Raw genomic sequence first — 24,628 nt, 5'->3', positions numbered from 1 at the left:
AAATAAAAAATATATATATATAAATCTTAAAAAACAAACAAAAGGGACTACAGCAGACTTCTTAAGATGCATGCAGGCCAGGGGGCCTGGGCTGGCTCAGTTGGAGGAGCCTGTGACTTTTGATCTCAGGGTTGTGAGTTCGAGCCCCACATAGGGTGTAGAGATTACTTAAAAACATTTGAGAAAGGGATCCCTGGGTGGCTCAGCGGTTTAGCGCCTGCCTTCCGGCCCAGGTCGTGATCCTGGAGTCCCAGGATTGAGTCCCACATCAGACTCCCTGCATGGAGCCTGCTTCTCCCTCCGCCTGTGTCTCTGCCTCTCTCTCTCTCTGTGTCTGTCATGAATAAATAAATAAAAATCTTTTAAAAAATAGAATATTATACTCAGTGAAAATTTTTTTTTCAAAAAAAACATTTTTGTTTTTCAGACAAACATTATAAGAAATAAAAAAAGAGAGAGAGAGAGATTCAGAAATAGCCAAAATGAAGGTTAATATAAAAGGCTTTTTAGGGCAGCCCCAGTGGCTCAGCAGTTTAGCGAGCCTAGGGCATGATCCTGGAGATCCGGGATCGAATCCCGTGTCGGGCTCCCTGCATGGAGCCTGCTTCTGTCTCTGCCTCTCTCTCTCTCTCTCTCTCTCTCTCTGCGTCTCTCATGAATAAATAAATAAAATCTTTAAAAAAAAAAAAGGGGGGCTTTTTAAGTGTGCCTGGATGGCTCGGTCAGTTACCCTCTGCCTTTGGCTCCGGTCATGACCCCAGGTTCCTGGAATGGAGCCCCACTTCAGGCTCCCCGTGAAGATTGCTTCTCCCTCTGCCTCTATCTCTGTGTCTCTCATGAATAGATAAATAAAATCTTTTTTTTTTAAGGCTTTTTACATTTTTCTTAAGATTTTTTAAAAAGTTATCTCAACACCCAGTGTGGGGCTTAAACTCACAACCCCAAGATCAAGAGTCACAAACTCTTCCAACTGAGCCAGCCAGGCACCCTAAAAGCCTTTTTTTAAAAGATTTTTTTTCTTCTTTTTAATCACTTTAAAAGATAATCGACTATCTAAAGCAAAACTTGTAGCAGTATATTGGGGTTTAGAACATATGTAAATGTATGTCTTGAGAAAGAAAAAGTGGGAGGCATAACACTTCCTGATTTCCAACATATTATAAAGCTGTAGAAATCAAACACGATTTTATGCCTACGGTGTTGGCACAAAAAGGCTCCTAGATGAATGGAACTGAATTGAGGGCACAGAAGTAAACCCACATACGTAGGGTCAATTAATTTTCAACATGTGGAAAGTTGCAGATATCTTGGGAGAATATCTAATAGATACAGCAGATTGAGGACAATTCCTGGAGGCTGATCTGTACCTTCTTTCCTGCCCGACTTAATGAATTAAGTAATGGAACTTCCCCATCAAGAACCCATACTTTCATGGAGAAAGATCTAGAGGTTTAGCTAAGAATAACAGACCTTGGGCAGATCTGTTTTGGTTCTCTCTTGCCTCAGAAAACCTGTTTTAAGTAGCTCATGGAGCGTTGGGACATTCAAAGCGTTGGTATTTATGACAACAACATGTTTCTAGTGAGGCTGGACATTTGTCCTTCACATACATGTTACTCGTCTGTATTTCCTCTTTATGTGTAGGCTACCAGTGAAGTTTTTCATCTTATAAGGGCCCAACACATTTCTTTTTAAAGTTAATAGTAAGCCTTTTTTGTCTGGGTTGTGAAATGTTTATCCATGATCCATTACTTCTTTGAAGTTTTGTTTGAAAGACGAGAAAGTAACACAAAATGGAAACCACGCAGAAAAACACAATGTTAAGGGAAAACTCTTGTTTATACCCCTGGACCCCTGTTCCTAGACTATTCCTGAGTCTTTTCTTATGTTTCATGCCTTTGACACTTTCAAGAAACATGTTAGGTTATTTTGTAAAATGTCTCTCAATCAAGACCTCTGATAGGTTATTCTTGATTAAGTGGAGGTTACATCTTGTTGACAAGTATGGCACATGAGATGATGTGGTGTCCTCCCCATATCAGGAGCTACATGATGTCAATGTCTTATTTCCGGTGATACTAACCGTGATCACTTAGCTACAGTGGTGTGTGCCATGTTGCTCCCCTGAAAAGTGACTGTTTTCCCATTGGTAATTAACACGTTTGGGACACAACAACTAAGACCACACAAAGATCCTATTTCTTCATGAACTTTGACCCACTAATGCTCATTTATCCTAAGATCTTGCCTGCAGATCATTGTGATGTCCTCATGGTGATTCTCTAGCTCTCTCTTCATCTATGTTTATTCATTGGAATTCTTCTATAAGGAAGAGTTGTCCCTTTGCCCCTTTTATTTGTTAATCATTTATCTATATCAATATTGGAAGAACTATTCATTTTTACTTAAAAAGAAACTAAGTTGGGATCCCTGGGTGGCGCAGCGGTTTAGCGCCTGCCTTTGGCCCAGGGCGCGATCCTGGAGACCCGGGATCGAGTCCCACGTCAGGCGCTCGGTGTATGGAGCCTGCTTCTCCCTCTGCCTGTGTCTCTGCCTCTCTTTCTCTCTGTGTGTGACTATAATAAATAAATAAATAAATAATAAATAAATAAATAAATAAATAAATGAAAGAAACTAAGTTTTGGGGCGCCTGGGTGGTTCAGTAGGTTAAGAGTCTGACTCTTGATTTTGGCTCAGGTCATGAAGTTAGGGGTTGTGGGACTGAGCCCCACATTGAGCTCTTCATTCAGTGGGAGGTCTGCTGGAGATTTTCTCTCCCTCTGTGTCCTCCACCCCCACTGTCTCTCTCTCTCCCTCCAAAATAAATAAATCTTAAAAAAAAAAAAGTAAGCCTCCATAAGCCCAGTTCTCTTCCAGCTAAAATAACCACATCTCAAGCAAATCACCCATGACAGGAATGCCCCAGTTGTAGGCTTTTGTCACTGGGTTTGCTGATCACAGTGATGAAAGCAGATGTCACTGAGAGAAGAGTTGTCACCCACCCAAGTGATCCTGGGGTCCCCACTTACTGTAGCCCATCAGAATGAGCGCTCCTATAAGCATGATCAGAGTCTGCAGGGCATCTGTATAGATCACAGCGGCCAGGCCACCTGGGGTTGAGGGTGGAGAAAAGCACTGAGGTGAGTGTGGGGTACCCTGATGGAGAGGAGTTACCCTGAGAAGCAGACAGAACCTGGAAGTTCAAGACCTGCCTGAGCAGATTTCTTAGTGTTGTTTGCAAAGATAGCCACAGGCTCTCCTTGCCAGGTACATGCCCATTTTGTACTGTGGCTTTCCCGCTCCTTCCATGTAGAGGTAAAGCTGATATCTCTACTTCTGAAATATGAGTTTGGCCAAATGGCTTGTTACGGTGAGAGCGATACTGTACAGCTTCAAGCCTAAGCCTCAAGGGCCCAGAAGCTTCTGCCCTTGCTCTCATGTTGCCCTGAGACCATCATGCTTCTTTAAGAAGCCCACTTGCACCTCCTGGGGGGTGATGGCTCACACAGGGGAAAAGCTCAGCTAACCTCCAGCCACATGAGTGGGCTATCTTGCTCCAGCCAGCTGTTCCAGATGTCATCTACCTCCCATCCTCCATCGAGCCAGGTGAGACCAGCTAACCATAACCCTAATGGCAAATCTATCAGCATCTGGATAGCATGATCTTTCCAGTCTCTGCCCTGTACTATACCTTTCTCTCCCTTCTTATTAAAGGGGAAAGAGATCCTTATCTGATAGCACATTTACAAGTGGGCAAAGTCAGTGTGCAATAAAAAACCTGCACAGAAGTGTGGTGTTCTACTTGATTCCACTTCCCTTGCCAGCAGGAATCAGGACCCTATCATAAACGCGGAGAAACCTTTGATACTGGCCCTAACGTTCTGCTGCAATTAGCTGGCCAGACTCCAGTGATATCTTGCCACTAAAAGCCCATATCATTTCTATACTGGTGATTATTGAATATTTATCATGTGCTAGGTGAATGTTGAGTGTTTTATTCAGTCATTCAGCAAATCTCTGGTGAGCACCCTACCTAGAGGCAAACCAAACAGCATGTCCTGTCCTCAGAGAAATTAATGTAAGAGGGACACAGACCCCAAAACAAGAAAAAACAAAGATAAACTGCCTTTTGCCACTAGCAACCATTTGCTCACTCAGCGTCAGCCACTTTGCCCTTTTTTCCCCCAAACAAGCAAAGCATGTTCTCATCTTAAGAGTATTTACATGCTCCCATCCCTCTGCCTGGACTTCTCTTCCTCTGCACTTCTCTCTAGTGCTTCCTTCATATCATTTAAATGAGGTTCAAATATCACCTTAGAAAGGCCTTCCCTGAACATTCTCTATGGAAAAAACACCTCCTTACCCCATCACTCCCCGTCTCTCCCTGCTCAAACTTCCTTCAGAACACTTATCAGACTACAACAATATATCCTGATATTAGTTCTTGGTTTCCTTGTTCATTGTCTATCTCCTCATCCCCATTAGGATATAAGGTCCTTTGGAGTAAAGCTTTTGTCTGTTTTGTTTACTGCTGCACCCTGCTTCCTAGCACGATGTCAAGCACATGCTAGGTAATATACAGATATATTTGCAGAATGAATTACATTACACGAAGGCAGAGAAACTAGAGCAGAATATGAAGATAAAAAGGCAAATATTCAAAACCAGATACCCATCCAGGCCCTACCAGTCTCTCTCCTACGATGTAGCTCTGACGGGGATAAAGGAGGCTGCCTGACTTCAGATTCCAGAATTAGAGACACTTACCATCTAGCTTTACAGAATGCATGTAAATAAACATGCTCAGCACTGACAGTACTCAATAAATAGTTCTTCAATCAATAAATGGAAAATAGCTTGATGCAGTTGTGGTGCATCTTTAAATCCTTCCTCTCTGATTGGGAAACCCTCTTCCTTTGAACAAGGGCTTAGAGAAATTACCTTATCTGGGGTCATGGAATGAGGTGTAATGAATGAATGGTTTCAACACATTGGACCACCAGAAGATAGGCCAGGAAAAGATCGGGGGTGCCACAGCCTCTCGAGCATCACCCCTCATTCAGACACACCTGCAATAGTGTACAGAGCCGTGATGGCCAGCAGCCCAACTATGGCCACGTAGAGATCCAGGTGCAGAGACTGCTGGATAAAGATGGCGCCTGCATACATGTCCACCTGGAGAGACATGAAGTTGACAGATGAAAGAATAGACGGACATTTTCAGCACAGGTTTCCCTAAGCCTGGATTCTGGCAAACACAGAAGAGTCTTATACTGTTCTTTCTTAAGCCACCTCTTCCTAGATCGGGGGTCTCAAACTGGAACCCTGTGGGCCATTACATATGACCCCCATTCACTGGGCTAATCCAACAATCTCCTCAGTGGTCTTCCTGCTTCAACTCTTGGTCTTTTACCCTCCATCCTTGACACGGCAACCTTTATCAAATCTGTAATGATCATATCATCCTTCTCCTGCCCATTAAAATTCTTCAGGGCCCCCGCCCACTGGCCCCAGGATAACATCTACGTAGATATGTTAGAATTGCATGCCAGGCTTCATGGTCTGCTCACCCTTTTGGCCTCATCTTCTTCATTGCTTTTACATTCCCTGCTTCCCCAACAAGCTATGTTCACCCATCTGAAATGCCAGTCCCTCTTCCCTTAGTTGGTGATCCTCCCCGTTCATAATTTCCCTTGTGAAGGCTTCCCCACATCTGTAGCTTCCCACCAGACCGAGAGGGAGAGTTCTGAAAGGATGTTGTCATCCAGCGTCTTTCAAGCCTGCAGCTGGCATAGAGTCAATTATTGTTGTTTGGATTGAATGGAATTCCTCTGCACCCCGCCCCCTCACTTGGGACAAGCTCTCCCCAGCCCCAGCTGGAAGCAGAGGCAGCAGCAGCATGACTCAGGCTGGCTGAGCACATGCAAGCCAAATACATCTGCTTTTGGCCTCTTTCTGGAGATCTGCCCATCCAACCAAAGGTCAGAATGGGACAAGCAAAGAACCCAGGAGTTCTGTTTAAAAAAAAAGAAAAAGAAAAGAAAAAAGAATGGGACAAGCTCAAAGGGCCTCAGCACATCTGATGAATAGCAAATGACTGCCCGATCCCAGAAGGAAGATAGCAGCCCCCACCAAGGATTGGCAGAGCTCTGGGAGTCCCATTCTGTGACCCGCACCATCCTGGCATGTTTCCAAAGAAGCTTTGGCAGGAGAGGACGGAGGCGTCCTTCACCCCACCTTTTCTCCTGTCTTCCTCTGCCCATGCTTATCCTTTCCCCCCACTCCTCCCATCCTCTAACCTCCCTGAAGCCTGCCCCACAGGACAAAATGCACATGCACGGGCAGGACACACTCCCAGTGGGTATAATCGATCTTCTCCCCATGATTTAGGGATTTGACCAAGCTGTGTCCCCTCCTTACCGAGATCTTGGTGAAGATATAGATAAACAGGTAGAGCACAGCCAAGATGATGGGGATCCTGTTGCCACCAAAGCGTTTCCTTAGGTATTCTGGCATCGTGGTGACCTGGGGGACAGAGCTGTGCTGTCACCACCCACCTGATTTGGGACACATGGCCTCAGGGCACTGGCCCCTCCCCTCCCCTCTCTCCTTTCTCTAACTCAGCAGCACTGATGATCTTATCATAGACTTAAGAAAGGAAGAGAAAATGGGGGGGAGAGGGGTGATTTAGTCGGTTAAGAATATGCCTTCAGTTCCAGTCATGATTTCAGGGTCCTGGGATTGTGTCCTGTGTCAGGCTCCCTGCTCGGCAGGGAGTTTGTTTCTCCCTCTCCCTCTCCCCTCACTCATGCTGTGTCTCACTTTCTCCTTCTCTCAAATAAATAAAATCTTTTTTAAAAAGACTTTGGGGGGAACGCCTGGGTGACTCAGTGCTTGAGCGTCTGCCTTTGGTTCAGGGCGTGATCCTGGAGTCCTGGGATCGAGTCCCGCATGGGGCTTCCTGCATGGAGCCTGCTTCTCCCTCTGCCTGTGTCTCTGCCTCTCTCTCTGTGTATCTCTCATTCATAAATAAATAAATAAATAAATAAACAAACAAACAAATAAAATCTTTTTAAGAAATAATAAAAAATAAAAATAAAATATACATTGGTGTGGGCACCAGGGTGGCACAGTGGTTGAGCATCTGCCTTTAGCTCAGGGTGTGATCCTGTGGTCCTGGGATTGAGTCCCACATCAGGCTCCCCAAAGGCAGCCTGCTTCTCCCTCTACCTGTGTCTCTGCCTCTCTCTCTGTGTCTCTCATGAAGAGGTAAGTAAAAATCTTTTTAAAATAATACATTGGGGGTGTAGTCATGTAGCAAAGAAAATTAACACACCAGCTACATTCAATGAATAGTTTATCCTGATTCCATTCATAGATTAATTTTTTTCAGAAGTAAAATGTCACCATACCGTTTAGTTACACATAATGAAATCTGGAAAGCAAAGCAAGGAAGAGAGTACAACGAACACCCAGGAGAAAGCAAGGCATCGTCACGTGCAAAAGGCACAGGGGGCAGGTTATGATTTATGTGTCAATCTGGGTGTTCACTTTACAACAGTTTGTTAAGCCACACATTTGTGTTTTATCTTTTTTTTTTTTTGCATATTTATTTCCCAATAAAAATGGAGTAGGCAGCTTTTTATTTTTTCCCAGCATTGGCTTTTCTCATGCACTGAATCTCTCCTTTGAATACTTATATGATGCTGCCCCAAGGGCGTCTAGAACCTGAGAATTTTGTATTGAACAGCATAGCTTGGAGATCCTTTTCCAGCCATCTAACTGACTTCATCCGTTTGCCCAGCAGGATATCCCATAGTGTGGTTATCCTGCTCCCCTATTGATGGACATTGTGGTTGCTCCCACATTTTCCTATTATAAACAACCACAGCTGTCAATTCAAGTCTTCTCCTCCTGCTTCTTCTCAACCTCCAGGCCCGTGAATTCCTCCCTCACTCACAGCAGATACCATTACCTTTTCCTTGCCAGAGAAAGTGGCTGAGAACATCTGGCTGCCCTACCTAGGAAATAACCTGCATCTCCACCCATCTTTACTCCTTTCCATAGAAGGCGCTAATACATACTTATTGATGCTTTGGCCCCAGAGACCATGGGTCCCAGTCCAGTGTTGTTACACCCCAGATATTTTGTCTATAAGGGAACTAGTCACAGGTGGAGGTGGGAAGACCCAGGCCAGCCACTTAAAAAGGTCTTCTTTTATTTAGATTCCTTATTATCTCCAAGGTTACTTAACCATGTACCCCTGCCCTTTATACAGGATCACACTACATCTGGTACAAAGTGAGTTTTAAAATGATTCCTTTAGCACCCTTCCCTACTTTGTGTATTTTTTTAATATTGCATTTTTAAATATTGTCATAATAAAGAGTTAAAATCAGGGATCCCTGGGTGGCGCAGCGGTTTGGCGCCTGCCTTTGGCCCAGGGCGTGATCCTGGAGACCTGGGATCAAATCCCACGTCGGGCTCCCGGTGCATGGAGCCTGCTTCTCCCTCTGCCTGTGTCTCTGCCTCTCTCTCTCTCTGTGTGACTATCATAAATAAATTTAAAAAAAAAAATTAAAAATAAATAAATAAATAAATAAATAAATAAATAAATAAATAAAGAGTTAAAATCAGTTCTTGCTTTATGAATAATGTGATCTTGCCCTGTGTGGTAGGACCTCTGAAACAGAATGATGTCTAGACACTAGGAGTGACGTGAAGCTGTCAGATCAAAGGTGATTTTTTATTTTTTTAAATGTTTTATTTAGGGCAGCCCTGGTGGCTCAGCGGTTTAGCACCGCCTTCAGTCCAAGGTGGGATCCTGGAGTCCCACGACAGGCTCCCCACATGGAGCCTGCTTCTCCCTCTGCCTGTGTCTCTGCCTCTCTCTCTCTCTCTGTGTCTCTCTCATGAATAAATAAATAAAACCTTTAAAAAAATAAAATAAATGTTTTATTTATTTATGCATGAGAGGGGGACACAGAGACACAGGCAGAGGAAGAAGCAGGCCCCCTGCGGGGAGCCCAATGCAGACTCTATCTGGGATTCTAGGATCACGCCCCGCTCAACCGCTGAGCCACCCACACAGCCCAGAAGTGATTTTTTTCAAACTGCTTTTTCAAGGAGTCTAAAACAAGTGCCATTCAGAAACAAAAGTGCTGACCTTTCACATCTGCCAGACATAGCTTCATTTTTACAGTTCTTTTGTGCAAAGGAAGAAAAGTAGTCACATGTTATGGCTTAAACATCTAAAAGATACTATAAGAGTCCCCTGGGTGGCTCAGCGGTTGAGCGTCTGCCTTTGGCTCAGGTCGTGATCCTGGGATCCTGGGATCAGGTCCCGCATCAGGTTTCCTGCAGGGAGCCTGCTTCTCCCTCTGCCTAAGTCTCTGCCTCTCTCTGTATGTCTCTCATGAATGGATAAGTGAAGTCTTTAAAATAAATAAATAAATAAATAAATAAATAAATAAATAAACACTATGAGTCTCATGTCTATGTCTTGGCATTGAAAAAAAATTTGTTTTTGAGCTCCCGTTTCTTACCAAGTGTGAGGTGTTCAGGAGGGGGGTCCCCAGGTCTCGTCTTTCCAGTGTCCCTCACCCTGCGGGCATCCCCCCACCCCCAGGGACCGGCTAATGGATGTCCTCAGGTGGGAGGGAGGGAACATGAGGGGGACCCTCCCAAGGAGTTTCCCCATCCCATAGCACCCCGACTCCCTCAGACTCACCTGACCAGCGATATAGATGGGAAGGAAGATCCAGGCCAACATGAGCACCAGAAACAAGCCCTGCCCAAAAAAACAGAGTCAGGACTCGCCTCCCACCCACAGCCAAGTGCTGATTTGGGTTTCCCTCTGCACCTGGAGGGACCTGGCCTGGCTCTTCCTTGGGTTCAGGACCTCCTCATATTTCCATGGTGAAATGGGACAAGGGGATGAAGGAGGAAGGAATGGAAATACGTGAATCCTGTTATGCGGTAATGTGCATAGTGAACTTAAGCCTGCAGCACAGAATAAGCATTTTTAAAATGTTAGTCATGGGGCACCTGGGTGGCTCAGTGGGTTACACATCTGCTTTCAGCTCAAATGTGATCTTGGGGTCCTGGGATGGAGCTCTGCACTGGGTTCCCTGCTCAGCAAAGGGGTCTGCTTCTCCCTCTCTCTCTAGCCCTAAACCCCCAACCTTTAACCCCTGCTTGTGTGCACTCTCTCTCTCTTGCTGCCTCTCTCTCTCAAATAAATAATAAAACCTTTTTAAGAAAAATAAAAATAAAACTGTTAATCAGTATGAAGGTGAAAATCCCTACTGATTGTGCATGCCCACCTCTCAGTGAAAATCATACTTCGCATGAGCCCCACGACACAGGACAGTGTGTCCTAACTCTTGGGGATCTGTAGGGTGGCATAAAAGTCAAGAACCACTGAACCACAGAACTACATTTTTGTGACGGCTGACTAGTATCCAATACACAGAAATACCTTCGGATCCCAGGACACTTTCTATCATCTGCATCCACAAGGGAGAGGTTCTGAGCCCTCCTCTCCCACACATTGGCTTGTTGGGGTCCAGCTTTCTGGACCCACCTCAAGCAAACCCAGGTGAGACAGAAGCCTGAAGACTAGGGGTGCCATTGGTGCTTCCTGCTTGTTTTCTCATGAAGTAAAATTCTATTTTTAAAAAAGTATATGGCAGGGGCACCTGGTGGCTCAGTCAGTTAAGCATCCATCTCTTGGTTTTGGCTCAGGTCATGATCTCGGGGTTGGGAGATCAGGGTCTGCCTTTGGCTCCGCACTCAGCAACAGAGAATACTTGGTTTTCTCTCCCTCTGCCCCTCCCCTCACTCCAGCGTGCATGTGTGCACTCTCTCTCATAAATAAATAAATAAATAAATAAATAAATAAATAAATAAATAAAATCTTAAAAAAAAAAAGTTACACGGCACTCACACTCTCCCCCCAGGATCCATTAGAGCTGTATCCACCCTGGTAAAATACTTACACTCAACTCATAAGCAGTGACAGAAATGCCTGTAGCAGCTCCCGACCCTGCCAGGCCAACAAAATGTCCACTTCCAACATTGCTGGCAAACAAGGATGCCCCCACCTGTGAGGAGATGGACAAGTCAGATCTGGGAGCCAAGGTTTATGGTACCTTCTCCCCATCCCTAGTTCTTCCCATGCTCCAGAGACACCAAGACAGAAGAAGTGGAGAAGGCAAAGCCATCCCTAGCCTATCTGGCACATTTTCTTCAAGCTAAAAAAAGAATCTTCTCCCCCGAGACTCTTTTATTTCCATCTTTCAGAAATTGGCATAATAAATATGCATATTTATGATGGCTAAAATGTGAATTGTGCCCTATAGGATTGTGCAGTGCACAATATGAACAACTGAACGCAGCTTCCCTGGGGGAAAGGATGACCGGTATTGTGGACGGTGCTTTATGATGAAAATCAGGAAGCCTGTGTTATATCCCAGTTCTGCTTCTAACTTAGCAAAGTAGATAGCCCTCCTTCTGGTAGAACACTAAGTGGCCAATGCATATACTCATTGTATCCAATGCCTGGTCTCAACTGATTAGCCCAGACAGCCTTGGGCACCTGGCCCAAGCTGGGTCAATTACATTTTCTCTCCTGGGAATCTGGAACTGGGACATCATCTCTGTTACTAAATCCTAGCTAGTTTCTCTCGATGAAGCCTGTATTCTCTCGGTTCAATATAGAGATTAGCCTGTGATGGAAAGTTGATAAAGATTTATTAGTAAAAAAAAAAAAAAAATAAGGAAATAAAAATAAATAAAAATATTTATTAGTACCAAGCTGTGACTTTTTCTTTTATGTAATCAGGAGGATTGACAGAGAGTAGGAAAAGGATTATGTTCACTACTATGTAATTTGATGATATTTAATGCTGTGCCAGCTTGCAATGGAGAAATCTTTGGGCAATTGTTACTCATACTTCAGGAAACAGTAGACTATAAGATCCTTTGGGAATAATGCTCATCCAGAAGAAAAGAAGTTGCTATGGGCAGATGGAAGGAAGGAAAAAAGAAAGGAAGGAAGGGAGGGAGGGAAACCATGTCCTAGTGACATCACTTGAGCCTCTGCCCTCAGCCATACCTGAAACCAACCTAACTAGATTTTTCCCTTAGGTGAGCTGATGAATTCTTTTTGTTCCAATTTGCATTGGAGCTAAGCCTTCTCTAGCCTTGACTTCCACACAGCACGCAACCAGAATTCTGAGAGACCAAAGGCTAAACAGAACATTAGCACTGGAATAATCTTTGAGAAGTGACTTTAATTGAACCAAAGATCACTTACTGGCCACCACACCATGTCCGCTCCAGCAAGGAAGTAGCCTTTCACTGTGTCTCTCTTGGTCTTCACTGTTGACTGAAACAAAGAAGAGGGGTGGATAAAAATCACAGGCATCCCAGAGTGCCTGGACCCTGGATTACCAACTGGGAGTCCAGCAGGCCAGACTTGGACATCAAATATAGTTTGGGTGTTTGTTTGTTTGTTTTTTACCCACAGTTAATTACCCACAGTTAATTTTGGGATCCCTGGGTGGCTCAGCAGTTTAGCACCTGCTTTTGGCTCAGGGTATGATTCTGAGTTCCACATCAGACTCCCTGCATGGATCCTGCTTCTCTCCTGCCTGTGTCTCTGCCTGCCTCTCTCTCTCTCTCTCTCTCTCTCTCTCAGTGTCTCTCTCATGAATAAATAAATAAAATCTTTTAAAAATATTTTTTTAATTTCAATGCTTTAGAGAAGATATACATTCTTCAGTTCAATTCAACCCCTACCACTCCTTGCTTCACATTCTTTTAAAAATATTTTTTTAATTTCAATGCTTTAGAGAAGATATAAATTCTTCAGTTCAATTCAACCCCTACCACTCCTTGCTTCACATACTTATGGCTCACCTATGCATTTGAGTTTTCAACCCATGGCTCATCTAAGAGAGCTCATGATGGGCACCACTTATTGAGTGTTAGTGCTGCATTGCACCATAGTAGCACAGCTGTCTGACACCACACTATGCATCTTACAGCATCATCTCATGTTAATCCCTACCAACCTCCATGAAGTTGCTGTCATTAGACCAATCTAACTGATGAATTAATGGAGGCTCAAAAGCAAAGTTACTTATCTTGTGCCACATTTCTAGAAGGGCCAGGAATTCAGACCCAGGTTTGATTTGGGAACCCATGTTCTTAGCTGGTCTCCAAAACCATCTTTAGAAGGAATGAGCTTCCAGGCATTAAGGGTGTTTGAATAGAGACATGTTGGCTACTGAGTAGCTTGTTGGATCTTGGTTAAGTTGTTGAACTCTGAGCTTGGGCGTGAATGTTGGTAAGGGGATTCTTACTGGATAGGAGATGGCATGAAATGGTATCTTATCATCCCTGCAAATGCTCTTGCTATAGAAATAACAGAAGCTGTGGTTCATTCCAGCTGAATCCTGACACAGCAAGTTTTTGTTTTTGTTTTTTTAAAAAAAGAACTCCTTGGGGCACCTGGGTGGCTCGGTGGCTCGGTCTGCCTTCAGCTCAGGTCGTGATCCTGGGATTGAGTCCCACATGGGGCTTCCCATAGGGAGTCTGCTTCTCCCTCTGCCTATGTCTCTGCCTCTCTCTGTGTGTCTCTCATGAATAAATAAGATCTTAAGAAAAAAAAAAAACTCTTTGAACAGTCATTTAAATCCAAGGCTTCCCAAACCAGTAGTACATCAGTCTCCCAGTTTTCTTATGAAAATATAGATTCCTGGGATCCCTGGATGGCGCAGCGGTTTAGCGCCTGCCTTTGGCCCAGGGCGCGATCCTGGAGACCCGGGATCGAATCCCACGTCGGGCTCCCGGTGCATGGAGCCTGCTTCTCCCTCTGCCTGTGTCTCTGCCTCTCTCTCTCTCTGTGACTATCACAAATAAATAAATACCTTAAAAAAAAAAATTTAAAAAAAAAAAAAAAAAAGGAAAATATAGATTCCTGGTGACTCCAACTTCACCCTCCCCTAATCCTGACCCCAAGTCTGTCTGACTTGAAAGCTCTTACTTTTAACATCTCATCCATCTCAGTATGTTCTGCTAAGGGGTAGGGGGCAGAGAAAGGCCAGATGTAGGGTCTTTGGGATTTCCAACACTTTTATCCCCTTCTTGACCTGGAAGGGGGAACTCTAAGGAGTAAGAGTAGAAAAATTATAAACAGTTGGATTGAGGGACACTTTGTTTTTTAAGGCAATACAGACACATGTCTCAAAAATAAAAGCAACTTAAAATGACATACAGTGAGAGGCACCTGGGTGGCTCAGCAGTTGAGCATCTGCCCTCAGCTCAGGGCGTGATTCTAGAGTTCCAAGATCTAGTCCCACATCAGGCTTCCTGCATGGAGCCTGCTTCTCCCTCTGCCTATGTCTCTGCCTCTCTCTCTCTCGCTCTCTCTCTGTGTGACTATCATAAATAAATAAAAGAAAACAAAAAACACTTAAAAAAAAAAGCATGAAAAGATATCCAAGAGACTATGTTAGGTGGAAATTAGCAAGGTAAAAAAACATATGTAATAAGTTACTTCCTGTTTAAGAAAGAGGTAAATACACATAATAATATTTGCTTGGATTTCTATAAGGAAACTCAAACTAAGGTATGAACAAGTTAACAATAGTAGTTGCCTGTGGAGGGTACGGTAGTAGTAGTGAGACTTTTCACTGTATGTCGCTTTTTTCTTTTTTTTTTTTTTTAAGATTTTATTCATTTGTTTATGAGAGACACACAGAGAGAGGCAGGGGCATAGGCAGAGGGAGAAGCAGGCTCCGATCCTGGGACCCCAGGATCACACCCTGAGCCAAAGGCAGATGCTCAACCACTGAGCCACCCAGGTGCCTCTCACTGTATGTCATTTTAAGTTGCTTTTATTTTTGAGACATGTGTCTGTATTGCCTTAAAAAACAAACAAAAAAGCCAAAACAAAAACCAAACCTTCCTTTAAAGAGTTTTTATTTATTTATTTATTTATTAGAAACACACAGAGAGAGAGAGAGAAATTGAGAGAGAGAGAGGCAGAAACACAGGCAGAGGGAGAAGCAGGCTCCATGCAAGGAGCCTGACGTGGGACTCGATCCTGGGTCTCCAGGATCACACATGGGCTGAAGGCAGCGCTATACCGCTGAGCCACCAGGGCTGCCCCAAACCTTCCTTTAAAAAAGAAAATAGAACACGGCCTTCAAAGTGAAGGAGATATGGATTCAACTCCAGCTCTGCTTACTAATTTATAAGGACCTTACATTTCTGAGCCTCAGTTTCCTCACCTGTAAAATGGGCACATTGATAGTGTCTTCTTTGTAGATGTCTGTGCAAAGTACGTGGGGTAACATAAATGTAAATGCCTAAGACGGCGCCTGACACATGGTCAACACTCAGTACATTTTTACAGGTGTAAAGTTCCGACTACTTTATGAGCTTGAGTTAGTTTCTTCCCGTGTCTCCCCTGGCCTGGCTTACCCAGAGTCCCACAGCCAGGACAAAGATGAAGTACAGAACCAGCACGGCGATGTCACCCGGCTCCAGGCTCCTCTGGGGAAAAGCCTCCAGGGGATCTGACTGGGGGGTCTGAGGGCTGCTGGAGCTGCTCTCCATGGTCCTGAGCACACTCTCCAACCTGCGGGAAGTGCAAATGTGTCAGGGGCCAGAACCAGAGGCGCATCGCCCACACTCTCTGGGGCTGCCTCCTCGGAGCACCCAAATGAGAGGACACCCACGGAGGGATGTGTGGTAGGGACATCACCCGGGAAGGCAGAGCCACCCACCCATCTGTCTGTCCATCCGTTCACTCATTCATTCAGCAAATACAGTAAAGCCAACAGCTAATTTTTAGCAATTCAGCCCTCACTTGGCAAATATTAAGAATAAACAGCATGAATAGTACAAATGGTTTCATCATCCAAGAGTGTGAGTCAAACAAGACACCGGAGTTGCTCCTCATTTCTGAGGAACCTCTGAGCTAGGTGATGGTCAAGCTGACAATTTTGTCGACGGATCAGCTAAACACCATGATCTTGTTCTAATGCTGGATAGGCCCATAAAATTCCACATATTTAGTGATATATATATTGCTTCCAACATGCCAGGCATCATCCTAAGTGTTTACTATTCATGAGCTGTCATCATTCCCATTTTACAGATGGGAAAATTGAGGCACAGCGACTTTAAGTAACTTGCCCGAGGTAATACAGCTCAAGTGGTAGAGCTGGGATTTGAAGGCAAATGATCTTGCTCCAGAATGCATATTTTGAACCACTAACTAAGTTGTTTCTCAGTGTCCTGCACTTGTGTGGGCAATTTAAGGGATTTCTTTTTTTTTTTTTAAGATTTATTTATTTATTTTATTTATGAATGATAGACATAGAGAGAGAGAGGCAGAGACACAGGAGGAGGGAGAAGCAGGCTCCATGCCGGGAGCCCAACGTGGGACTCGATCCCGTGACTCCAGGATCACATCTTGTGCCAAAGGCAGGCACTAAACCGCTGAGCCGGGATCCCTGGGTGGCGCAGCGGTTTAGCGCCTGCCTTTGGCCCGGGGCGCGATCCTGGAGACCCGGGATCGAATCCCACATCGGGCTCCCGGTGCATGGAGCCTGCTTCTCCCTCTGCCTATGTCTCTGCCTCTCTCTCTCTCTCTGTGTGACTATCATAAATAAATAAAAATTAAAAAAAATAAAAAATAAAAAATAAACCGCTGAGCCACCCAGGGATCCCCAATTTAAGGGATTTCTAAGGTGAGCAGATAAATGTTCCCTTCAAGGATGTGTACATTCTAATCCCCAGAACCTGTGACTATATTAGGTTATATGGCCAGAAAACAAATTTAAAGATTTTTCCTGGATTATCTGAATGAGCCTGTTGCAACCACAGGGGTCCTTAAAAGTGAAGAGAGAATCAGAAGAGAGAACCAGAGATGACAGCGAGAGAAGGATTTGGCCCAGTGTTGTTGGCTTTGAAGATGAAGAAATAGGGATGGCAAGCCAAGGAATGCAGGCAGCTTCTAGAAGCTGGAAACAAGTTAATGCGTTCCACCCTAGAGCCTCTGAAAGGAACTCAGCCCTGCTGCCACCTTGAGGTTAGCCCAGTGAGACTCACTTAGAACTTCTGACTTCCGGAACCGTCAGATAATAACCCTGTGTTGTTTCAAGCTGCTGCGTTGCTGGTAATTGGAAACTAATAAAATTCCCAAGGGTGATTTTCGACCTTAAGTGATTTGGGCATTGACTTATTCCTGTGTTAATGTGTGACTCCACTCTGGGGTTTGGGGAATGAAAAGACTCAGTCCCTGACCTCTACGATGTGTAGCCCAATACTGGGAAATTCACTCATCAGATAACAACACAAAGATGTTCCATATAAAGGAGGGGCTTAGAGGCAGATGTGCTAAGGATTCAAGCTTAGAAGCATAAATCAGGGGCTCCTGGGCGGCGGGCGGGGCGGGGGGGGGGCGGTGCGGGTTGAGTCAGTTAAGCATCTGCCTTCGGCTCAGGTCATAATCCCGGAGTCCTGGGATCTGGATCGAGCCCCAACCCCCCACTGGGCTTTCTGCTCAGAAGAGAACCTGCTTCTCCCACTTCCTCTGCCACTCCCCCTCCTTGTCTTCATGCTCTCTCAGTCAAGTAAATATAATCTTAAAAAAAAATCAATAGGACTTGGTGATTTGTTGACAGGGTAATAAGAACTAAGGAGTCGGGATCCCTGGGTGGCAGAGCGGTTTGGCGCCTGCCTTTGGCCCAGGGCGCGATCCTGGAGACCCGGGATCAAATCCCACGTCGGGCTCCCGGTGCATGGAGCCTGCTTCTCCCTCTTCCTGTGTCTCTGCCTCTCTCTCTCTCTATCATAAATAAATAAAAATTTTAAAAATCTTTTTTTTGGGGATCCCTGGGTGGCGCAGCGGTTTGGCGCCTGCCTTTGGCCCAAGGCGCGATCCTGGAGACCCGGGATCGAATCCCACATCGGGCTCCCGGTGCATGGAGCCTGCTTCTCCCTCTGCCTGTGTCTCTGCCTCTCTCTCTCTCTCTCTGTGACTATCATAAAAAAAAAAAAAAAAGAACTAAGGAGTAATTTCGTGCTTCTGCTCAGAGTTGCCCACAGACAGAGCAGCCTGATTACCTGGGCAGGATGATCCTTGTTTCTAGAGTAGGTTTCTTCGACTTCAAAATCCCTGACATTTTGGGCAGGATAATTCTTTGTTATGGGGTGAGAAGGCTATCCTGTGCAGTGGAGGATTTTAACAGCCTCACCAGGAGCTCCCTACCAGATGCCTTACTGCCCGGAAAGAGGCAGCTGGATGTTCACTTGGAGAAGGTGCCTCAGGGGGGCGCTCCAAGATCTTAAGTTCCCTTCCCACATCAAGGATAGCTTTGGACTTAACCCCAGGGGCTGCACCTTGCTTTGTTCTGTAGGCCAGGTGGTCACAGCTGTTCAGACCTTGGACAAGGCGTGGCCCCCTCCCGGGAAGGGAGAACCCCAGCAACCAGGGATCCACTGCATTTATGGAGAAGAAGGAAGGAAGAGAGAGGAGAGAAGGAGAAGGGGGGGAAACAGCTGGTACTGGGAACACCCAGCTCACTTACTCTGTCCTAATGCAGGAAGAAGGAAGTAGCAGAAGCCGGGATGCCCTTCAGTCTAAATTTTATGATCATCGTCCTCCATGAAATTAGATAATAACCTGCTTGGAACTAACCTCACTGATCCATGCACTTGCAAAGCCTTCATGCAAGAACATGGGAAGGAGACTGCTGTTTCTAGGGTGGGGGCAGAGGCTCATAAAGGGGCACCTGGGTGCCTAGGTCATTTGAATGTCTGACTCAGGATTTCATCTCAGATCATGATTTCCAGATCAGGAGATCCAGCCCGGGTGATGGGCTCGGGCCCCACACTCAGGGCAGGATCTGCTTAAGATTCTCTCTCCCTCTGCCCCTCCCCCACTCCCGCTCTCTAAAATATTAAAAAAAAAAAAAAGGACGGAAAGGCACATTCTGGGGACTTGGGGAGGAGAGGCCTAGACGGTCCCTCGAATTATCTCAGGGGTGAAATCCCTATTAGGTAGGGAGTGCTATTGTCCATCACAGGTGAGGCAAGGAACCTGTGGCTCTGGGAGGTTTAGCATCATGTCCAAAGCCAGGGCGCAAACCCACATCTGTATGGTTTCACAGCCTGTGTTTTTTTTTTTTTTTTAATTTATTTATGATAGTCACAGAGAGAGAGAGAGAGAGAGGCAGAGACATAGGCAGAGGGAGAAGCAGGCTCCATGCACCGGGAGCCCGACGTGGGATTCGATCCCGGGTCTCCAGGATCGCGCCCTGGGCCAAAGGCAGGCGCCAAACTGCTGCGCCACCCAAGGATCCCCCACAGCCTGTGTTTTTAAACACTTCAACCTGCTGCTTCCAAATCGCGGGGCTTTGGGGAAGGATGAGGGCTAGGAGCTCAGGACGCAGTCCAAGGTGGAGATTGATGCTGAACTGGGGAGTGGGGTGGTTTGTTCTAGAACCCAGCAGGTCTGGAAGGGAGGCAGGAGGGCCAGTGGGTGGAGGGGCGGGCCAGCCCCTCCCCCAGCTGCCCCTTGCAGGCCTCTGCCCGCCAGGCACCGAGGGCGAGGGCGGCGGGAGCCCATAAACAACTTATTCATCCGGGCCCTGGGCAGGCTGGCACGGACTCCAGGCTCTTCCTGGGCCCAGGGAGGTGGGGGCCCTGCAGGGGCTGGGAGGGACTGGCCGTCTGCACGGCAGGAACAGGCGCGGGGACCCGGTGCTGAAGGGCCCGGCCTGGCGCTCACTCCACCGCGGCCCTCTGACCGCGTCTGCTCAGCCCTGGGAGGCAGACGCTGTCCCCAGTCCCCTCCACAGGCGGGAAAGGGAGGCGTGAAGACGGTGCGGGTGCTAGCCACTTGCTTCAAGGTCACAGTAAATGCCAGAGGTGGGATTCAAACCCAGGTCCTCGACTGTAGGAGCTCGCATTGTCCACTACTGGCTGCTCTGTCTTTACTGCCTCCCTTCCTCCTGCCCTTCCTTCCTGTCTGCCCCCTCGTTCACTCCTTCCCTCCCTCCTTCTGTTTCCACACACACACACACACACACACACACACACACACACACACACATATTTATTAGGCACCAGCTGTGTGCCAGGCTCTGTGCTGGGCCCTGGGGACTCAGTGGGACAAACATTAAGCACCAGCTGTGTTCCAGGCTCTGTGCTAGACACAGAGGACAAAGTAGTGAACAGACACGGTCCCCATTCTGGTGGGTTCCTCCACCGGCCCCTCGCAGCACTGTGCACAAGAGCCCCTTGCACTGCTCCTTGCACAGTGCTCTTGCCCGGCTCCAGGACGGCCACGCTGGGGGTGGGCTCCGGCTTCACCTCCTGCGAGGGACCCTCTGTGACTGCGGGCAGGGGTAACGGGAGTCTGGACAAAGCCGGCGTTGTAACAATGGCTTTGTTTGCCAGAACACCCTGGCCTCGCGGTCACCAATGGGCTGGAGAACAAAGAAGCTCAGCACCCAGGGACGCTGCTCACCCTTTTCCTTTGAGCCAGTTACATAATTTGCCACGCCTCGGTGCGAGGAAAAGACCAGAAACATGGCCACAGGTGGGGCGGGGGCATTTGGTTCCTTAGCTGGCTCCCCCATGTGCGTCCACTGCAGGAGGGGGTGCAGGAGAATAGGGGTGAACATTATTTTTTATAACTTTTGTGTGTCTTGAAACATTTCATAACAAAAAAAAACAAGACTTACAGGATAAACCCATCTGCGTATATTAAATACATTCCAAGACATGAAATAGCTCGATGTATTTTAAATAGCTCGATGCAGGCCTATCTGCCAAGGAATGTCAAACGCATTAGTGGGGGGGCAGAGAGCATTAGTGGGGGGGCAGAGAACGAGAGAAAGAGGCAGGGAGAGGGGGAGGGGCCATGCATAGACCAGAGATGAAGACAATTTTACTACAAGTTTTAATTATAGACGAAAACTCTCTGGAAAAGAGATGTACTCTGACAAAGGGTGGAGATATTAGAGCTGCATTGCCCAGTTCAAATCCCAGCTCTACATCTTTTTTTTTTTTTTTTTAAGATTTTATTTATTTATTCATGAGAGACACACAGAGAGAGGCAGAAACACAGGCAGAGGGAGAAGCAGGCTCCATGCAGGGAGCCCTATGGGGGACTCGATCCTGGGACTCTGGGATCACGCCCTGGGCTGAAGGCAGCGCTAAGCTGCTGAGCCACCTGGGTGTCCCCCAGCTCTGCTTCTTACTAGCTTCGTGACCTTAGGTCAAGAAACTCTGAGGGTCAGTTTTCTCATCTGTAAAATGGAGATAGGTCAGTTAAGCTCAGGTCTGGACCTGGAGGTCATGAGTTCAAGCCCCAGATTGCACTCCATGCTGGGCATGGAATCTACTTAAAAAAGAAAGAAAAAGCAGATAGTAATCAGATCTGTCGCAGGTTTGTTAAGAGCATTACCGGAGTTCATTATATAGTACGATTAAGTCTAGAATACTTGAGTCTGTCTCTGCCCTTGTTATAAAAAAGGGTGGGGGGCACCTGGGTGGCTCAGAGGATTGTGTCTGCCTTGGGCTCTGGTGATGATCTCCAGGTCCTGGGATCAAATCCCATGTAGAGCTCTTGGCTCAGCTGGGAGCCTGCTTCTTCCTCTGCCCTCTCCCCTTGCTCGTGCTCTCTCTGTCTCTCTTTCAAATGAATAAATAAAATCTTTAAAAAAGAAAAAATAGAGCCTGCACTTTGTGGTCCAGCAGATCCCGACCACCTGCATGTGTGAATCTCATTTTAAATGCACAGCCCCCCAAGAGGTCAGGTCTTGGATCAACCCCATTGAACAGGTGAAGAAAACAGAGCAGAAGGCCCTGGGCCCAAGGTCACACCACTGGTAAATGACTGAAACCAGGTCCAGCCTGGGCTTTAAGCCCTGAGCTGGTAACCATTGCCTGGTACTGGACCCTTGGCAGGGAGAACTCCAGGGGTGATGACCTTTGGTAATGAGCTTATCTCATAATTTCCTAAAGAATAGAGCATCCAAATGCCAAGGAGGCATCACAAGGGGGTCACATCCCATTTGGAGACCAGGCTGTTCAACCCCAGTCCCTGCCCCACCCCATGCGATGGCCACTGCGCCCACCCTGATGCTGTACCAGACATTAGAGAGCCTTAGGTCATGCGTTCAATCACTCACTCACCCACCCAGTGGTCCTCGAGTGCCCGTGATGTGTGGGGCACCGCGCCCAAGCCCGGCCAGCGGCTGCCACGGCATGCAAGCACACCATCGAAGCATTCAGGGGGTCTTTTTCGGCTCCCAGGATCTAATGCTCCCTAATTCATTCCAGTCTACTTCCCGAGCATGGCTAAATCCACCCATTTTTCCCTCTCCTTTACTTCCAGTGCTTGCACCCAAGCCAGCTGCACTTCGTCTAGACCAGCACAAGGACCTCCCGCCTCCCCTCCTTCCATTCCACCCCTCAGATGGAAGCCAGAGGGATCTCTGGCCAGGTGTGGTCAACCGCAGAATCGTGCTGCCACTAATGTGCCCTGCGATGGCCCGCCCTCACCTCACCCCGGCCCTCTTCCTATTCCTGGTGGTAGGGTCTTTGCCGTTCTGTTCCCTCTGCCTGGAATGCTCTTCCCTATGGCCTCGGCTTGATCAGCTGCTACCCACCCTTCAGATGTCACCCTATCGTCACAGCCCCAGAGGAGCTCCCTCTCAGCCTCAATCTAAATCGAGTCCTTGGAACGCCTGGGTGGCTCAGTGGTTGAGAATCTGTCTTTGGCTCAGGGCATGATCCCAGGGTCCTGGGATCAAATCCTGTATCGGGCTCCCCACAGGGAGTCTGCTTCGTCCTCTGCCTCTCTCTCTCTCTCTCTCTCTGTGCCTCTCATGAATAAATAAATAAAATCTTTTAAAAAGCAATCAAGTCCTTGATTTGCCGACCTAGCAAACATGACCTCTCATCACTGCTGAATCACACATCTGATTTGTATGAATGTTTCACTGCTGCCCATCCCCGCTACGCCATAAGCTCCTTGCAGGCAGGGACCGTGTCTGTCCTACTCACATGGTGTCCCCAAAGCTGGCACTCAACAAACATCTGTGCAACAAATACGGAATTTTCAGAGCTTTTGCCATATGCCCTTGTACATTATCACACACACACACACACACACACACACCCCACCTCCCACCCCCCACCCCACAGAAAGTCCTATCCCCAGGGCCCGGGGAGGGCACCTGTCTCATCGGCTTCCCTAGAATCATTTAGCAGAAAACTGGATATTGTGGGTAAGCTCCCAGTTTTGCTGGTTGAGGCTCGACTTTGCACACTTGTGCACACTTGGACGTGTTTCTAGTGGCTCTCAGTCTCTATGAATTAGGGTGGCTGTGTCCTCGGGGCTGACCGTCCAGTGAGACCAGGCCCAGGATGTGACGCCCTCTGCACGTGCCCAGCACGTTCCAGCAAAACTCGTATTTGCCTGGCAAGTAGCAGCTGGACGCGTGACAGCAAGCATAGACATTGCCACCTGCATTTCACTTTGGGTCCTTGAGAGACGCCAGGCCTGTAGCCTGGGCTGAAGTTTACACTCCCCTTTAACAGATAAGAATCCGAGGCTCAGTGAACTGAGTCTCTGACCGTGGGAAGGGGAAGGACAGGGACCTGCACCTGGTGCCACTGGCTGTACCCACTCCCCCAAATGTACTCCACTCCTCCGGTATGTGAGCACCCCAACCCCGGGCTCACAGCTGGAGTCCTCTCAGCCACCACCACCTCCAGTCCTCCCACCAGCCTCCCCAGTTTGCAGAATAGCTGTTAGGCTGGGCGGGGGCAGGTAGGGAATCTTACCTTCTTCTGGGTGCTGGGCTCACCTGCCCTGGGTAGGGGGGGCCCCGTCCGTGGCTTCTGAGGCAGGAGGACTGTGCGAGGAGGGGGACACCTGGGCCCCTCTGCTCTCACGGCCAGTGCTTAAGAGGACGGTGGCTGCCCTCTCCTGCACCGCCTACAGCTGGGAGTCTCCTTGCGGGTCAAACTCCAAATTCCAGGCTGGGCTGCAGCAGGGATCAGAGGAAGAGAATGATCTCCCCAGGCCAAGCAGAGGCTGGGCCCAGTCCTGAACCCTTGAACTTGAACTCGGAGCAGGCTTCTGTGGGGAGGATGGCCTGCCCTTAGCTCCGCCCACACAGCCTCCACTGAGGGCCTCACCTGGAGGGGGGCCCATGGCAGGGAGGGGTAGGGGAGCGCAGGAGCCCCGCACTGTCCTGCTGCACTCACCCACTCTTCCAGGCCCGCCTCCACGCTGGGGACAGGCGGGCTTGGGACGGGCTGGGGGAGGGGGGAGGAGAGATGCTGGCGGGGGAGGCAGGGGACAGCGGAAAAATCCCAGGAGGGCACTCGCAGCCCGGGCCCCACCGCAGCAGCAGCAGGGACAGTGAGACACCACGCTTTGTTCAGCCCCTTTTCCCGGGTGTGCTCCAGACCAAGGCTGGGCAAAAAGACAGGCATCTGGAACCCAGGGGAGACATCGGGAGGGCCCATGACACCAGGACCGGCAGTGCAGGACGGCAGAAGGCTTTCACTGGATGCTCTGAGC

At 47.6% G+C, this 24,628-nt stretch overlaps 1 protein-coding gene across 2 annotated transcripts in view; it reads right to left on the bottom strand.

The window, feature by feature from the left end:
* The window catches only part of SLC5A11 (solute carrier family 5 member 11), a 44,640-nt gene extending 20,313 nt beyond the window's left edge, over positions 1–24,327 (bottom strand). The window contains exons 1-9 of one of the 2 annotated variants that reach the window (XM_072836233.1): positions 24,310–24,327; positions 23,884–24,086; positions 15,496–15,652; positions 12,320–12,391; positions 11,001–11,105; positions 9,731–9,790; positions 6,421–6,525; positions 5,070–5,175; positions 3,030–3,110 (exon numbers count right to left, since the gene is read on the bottom strand). In XM_072836233.1, coding sequence (XP_072692334.1) covers positions 3,030–3,110; positions 5,070–5,175; positions 6,421–6,525; positions 9,731–9,790; positions 11,001–11,105; positions 12,320–12,391; positions 15,496–15,630 — 664 coding nt within the window. In that variant the 5' untranslated portion in view covers positions 15,631–15,652; positions 23,884–24,086; positions 24,310–24,327. Of the gene's footprint in view, positions 1–3,029; positions 3,111–5,069; positions 5,176–6,420; positions 6,526–9,730; positions 9,791–11,000; positions 11,106–12,319; positions 12,392–15,495; positions 15,653–23,883; positions 24,087–24,240 lie in introns of both variants that reach the window. The other variant, XM_072836232.1, reaches the window with a different exon arrangement.
* Between the last annotated feature and the right edge of the window lie 301 nt (positions 24,328–24,628).

The sequence above is a fragment of the Canis lupus genome, chromosome 8 (genome assembly GCF_048164855.1).
Source record: "Canis lupus baileyi chromosome 8, mCanLup2.hap1, whole genome shotgun sequence".
Taxonomy (NCBI): domain Eukaryota; kingdom Metazoa; phylum Chordata; class Mammalia; order Carnivora; family Canidae; genus Canis; species Canis lupus.
Note: the sequence above shows the minus strand (reverse complement) of the source record. Positions and strands in the feature narration are given on the sequence as shown.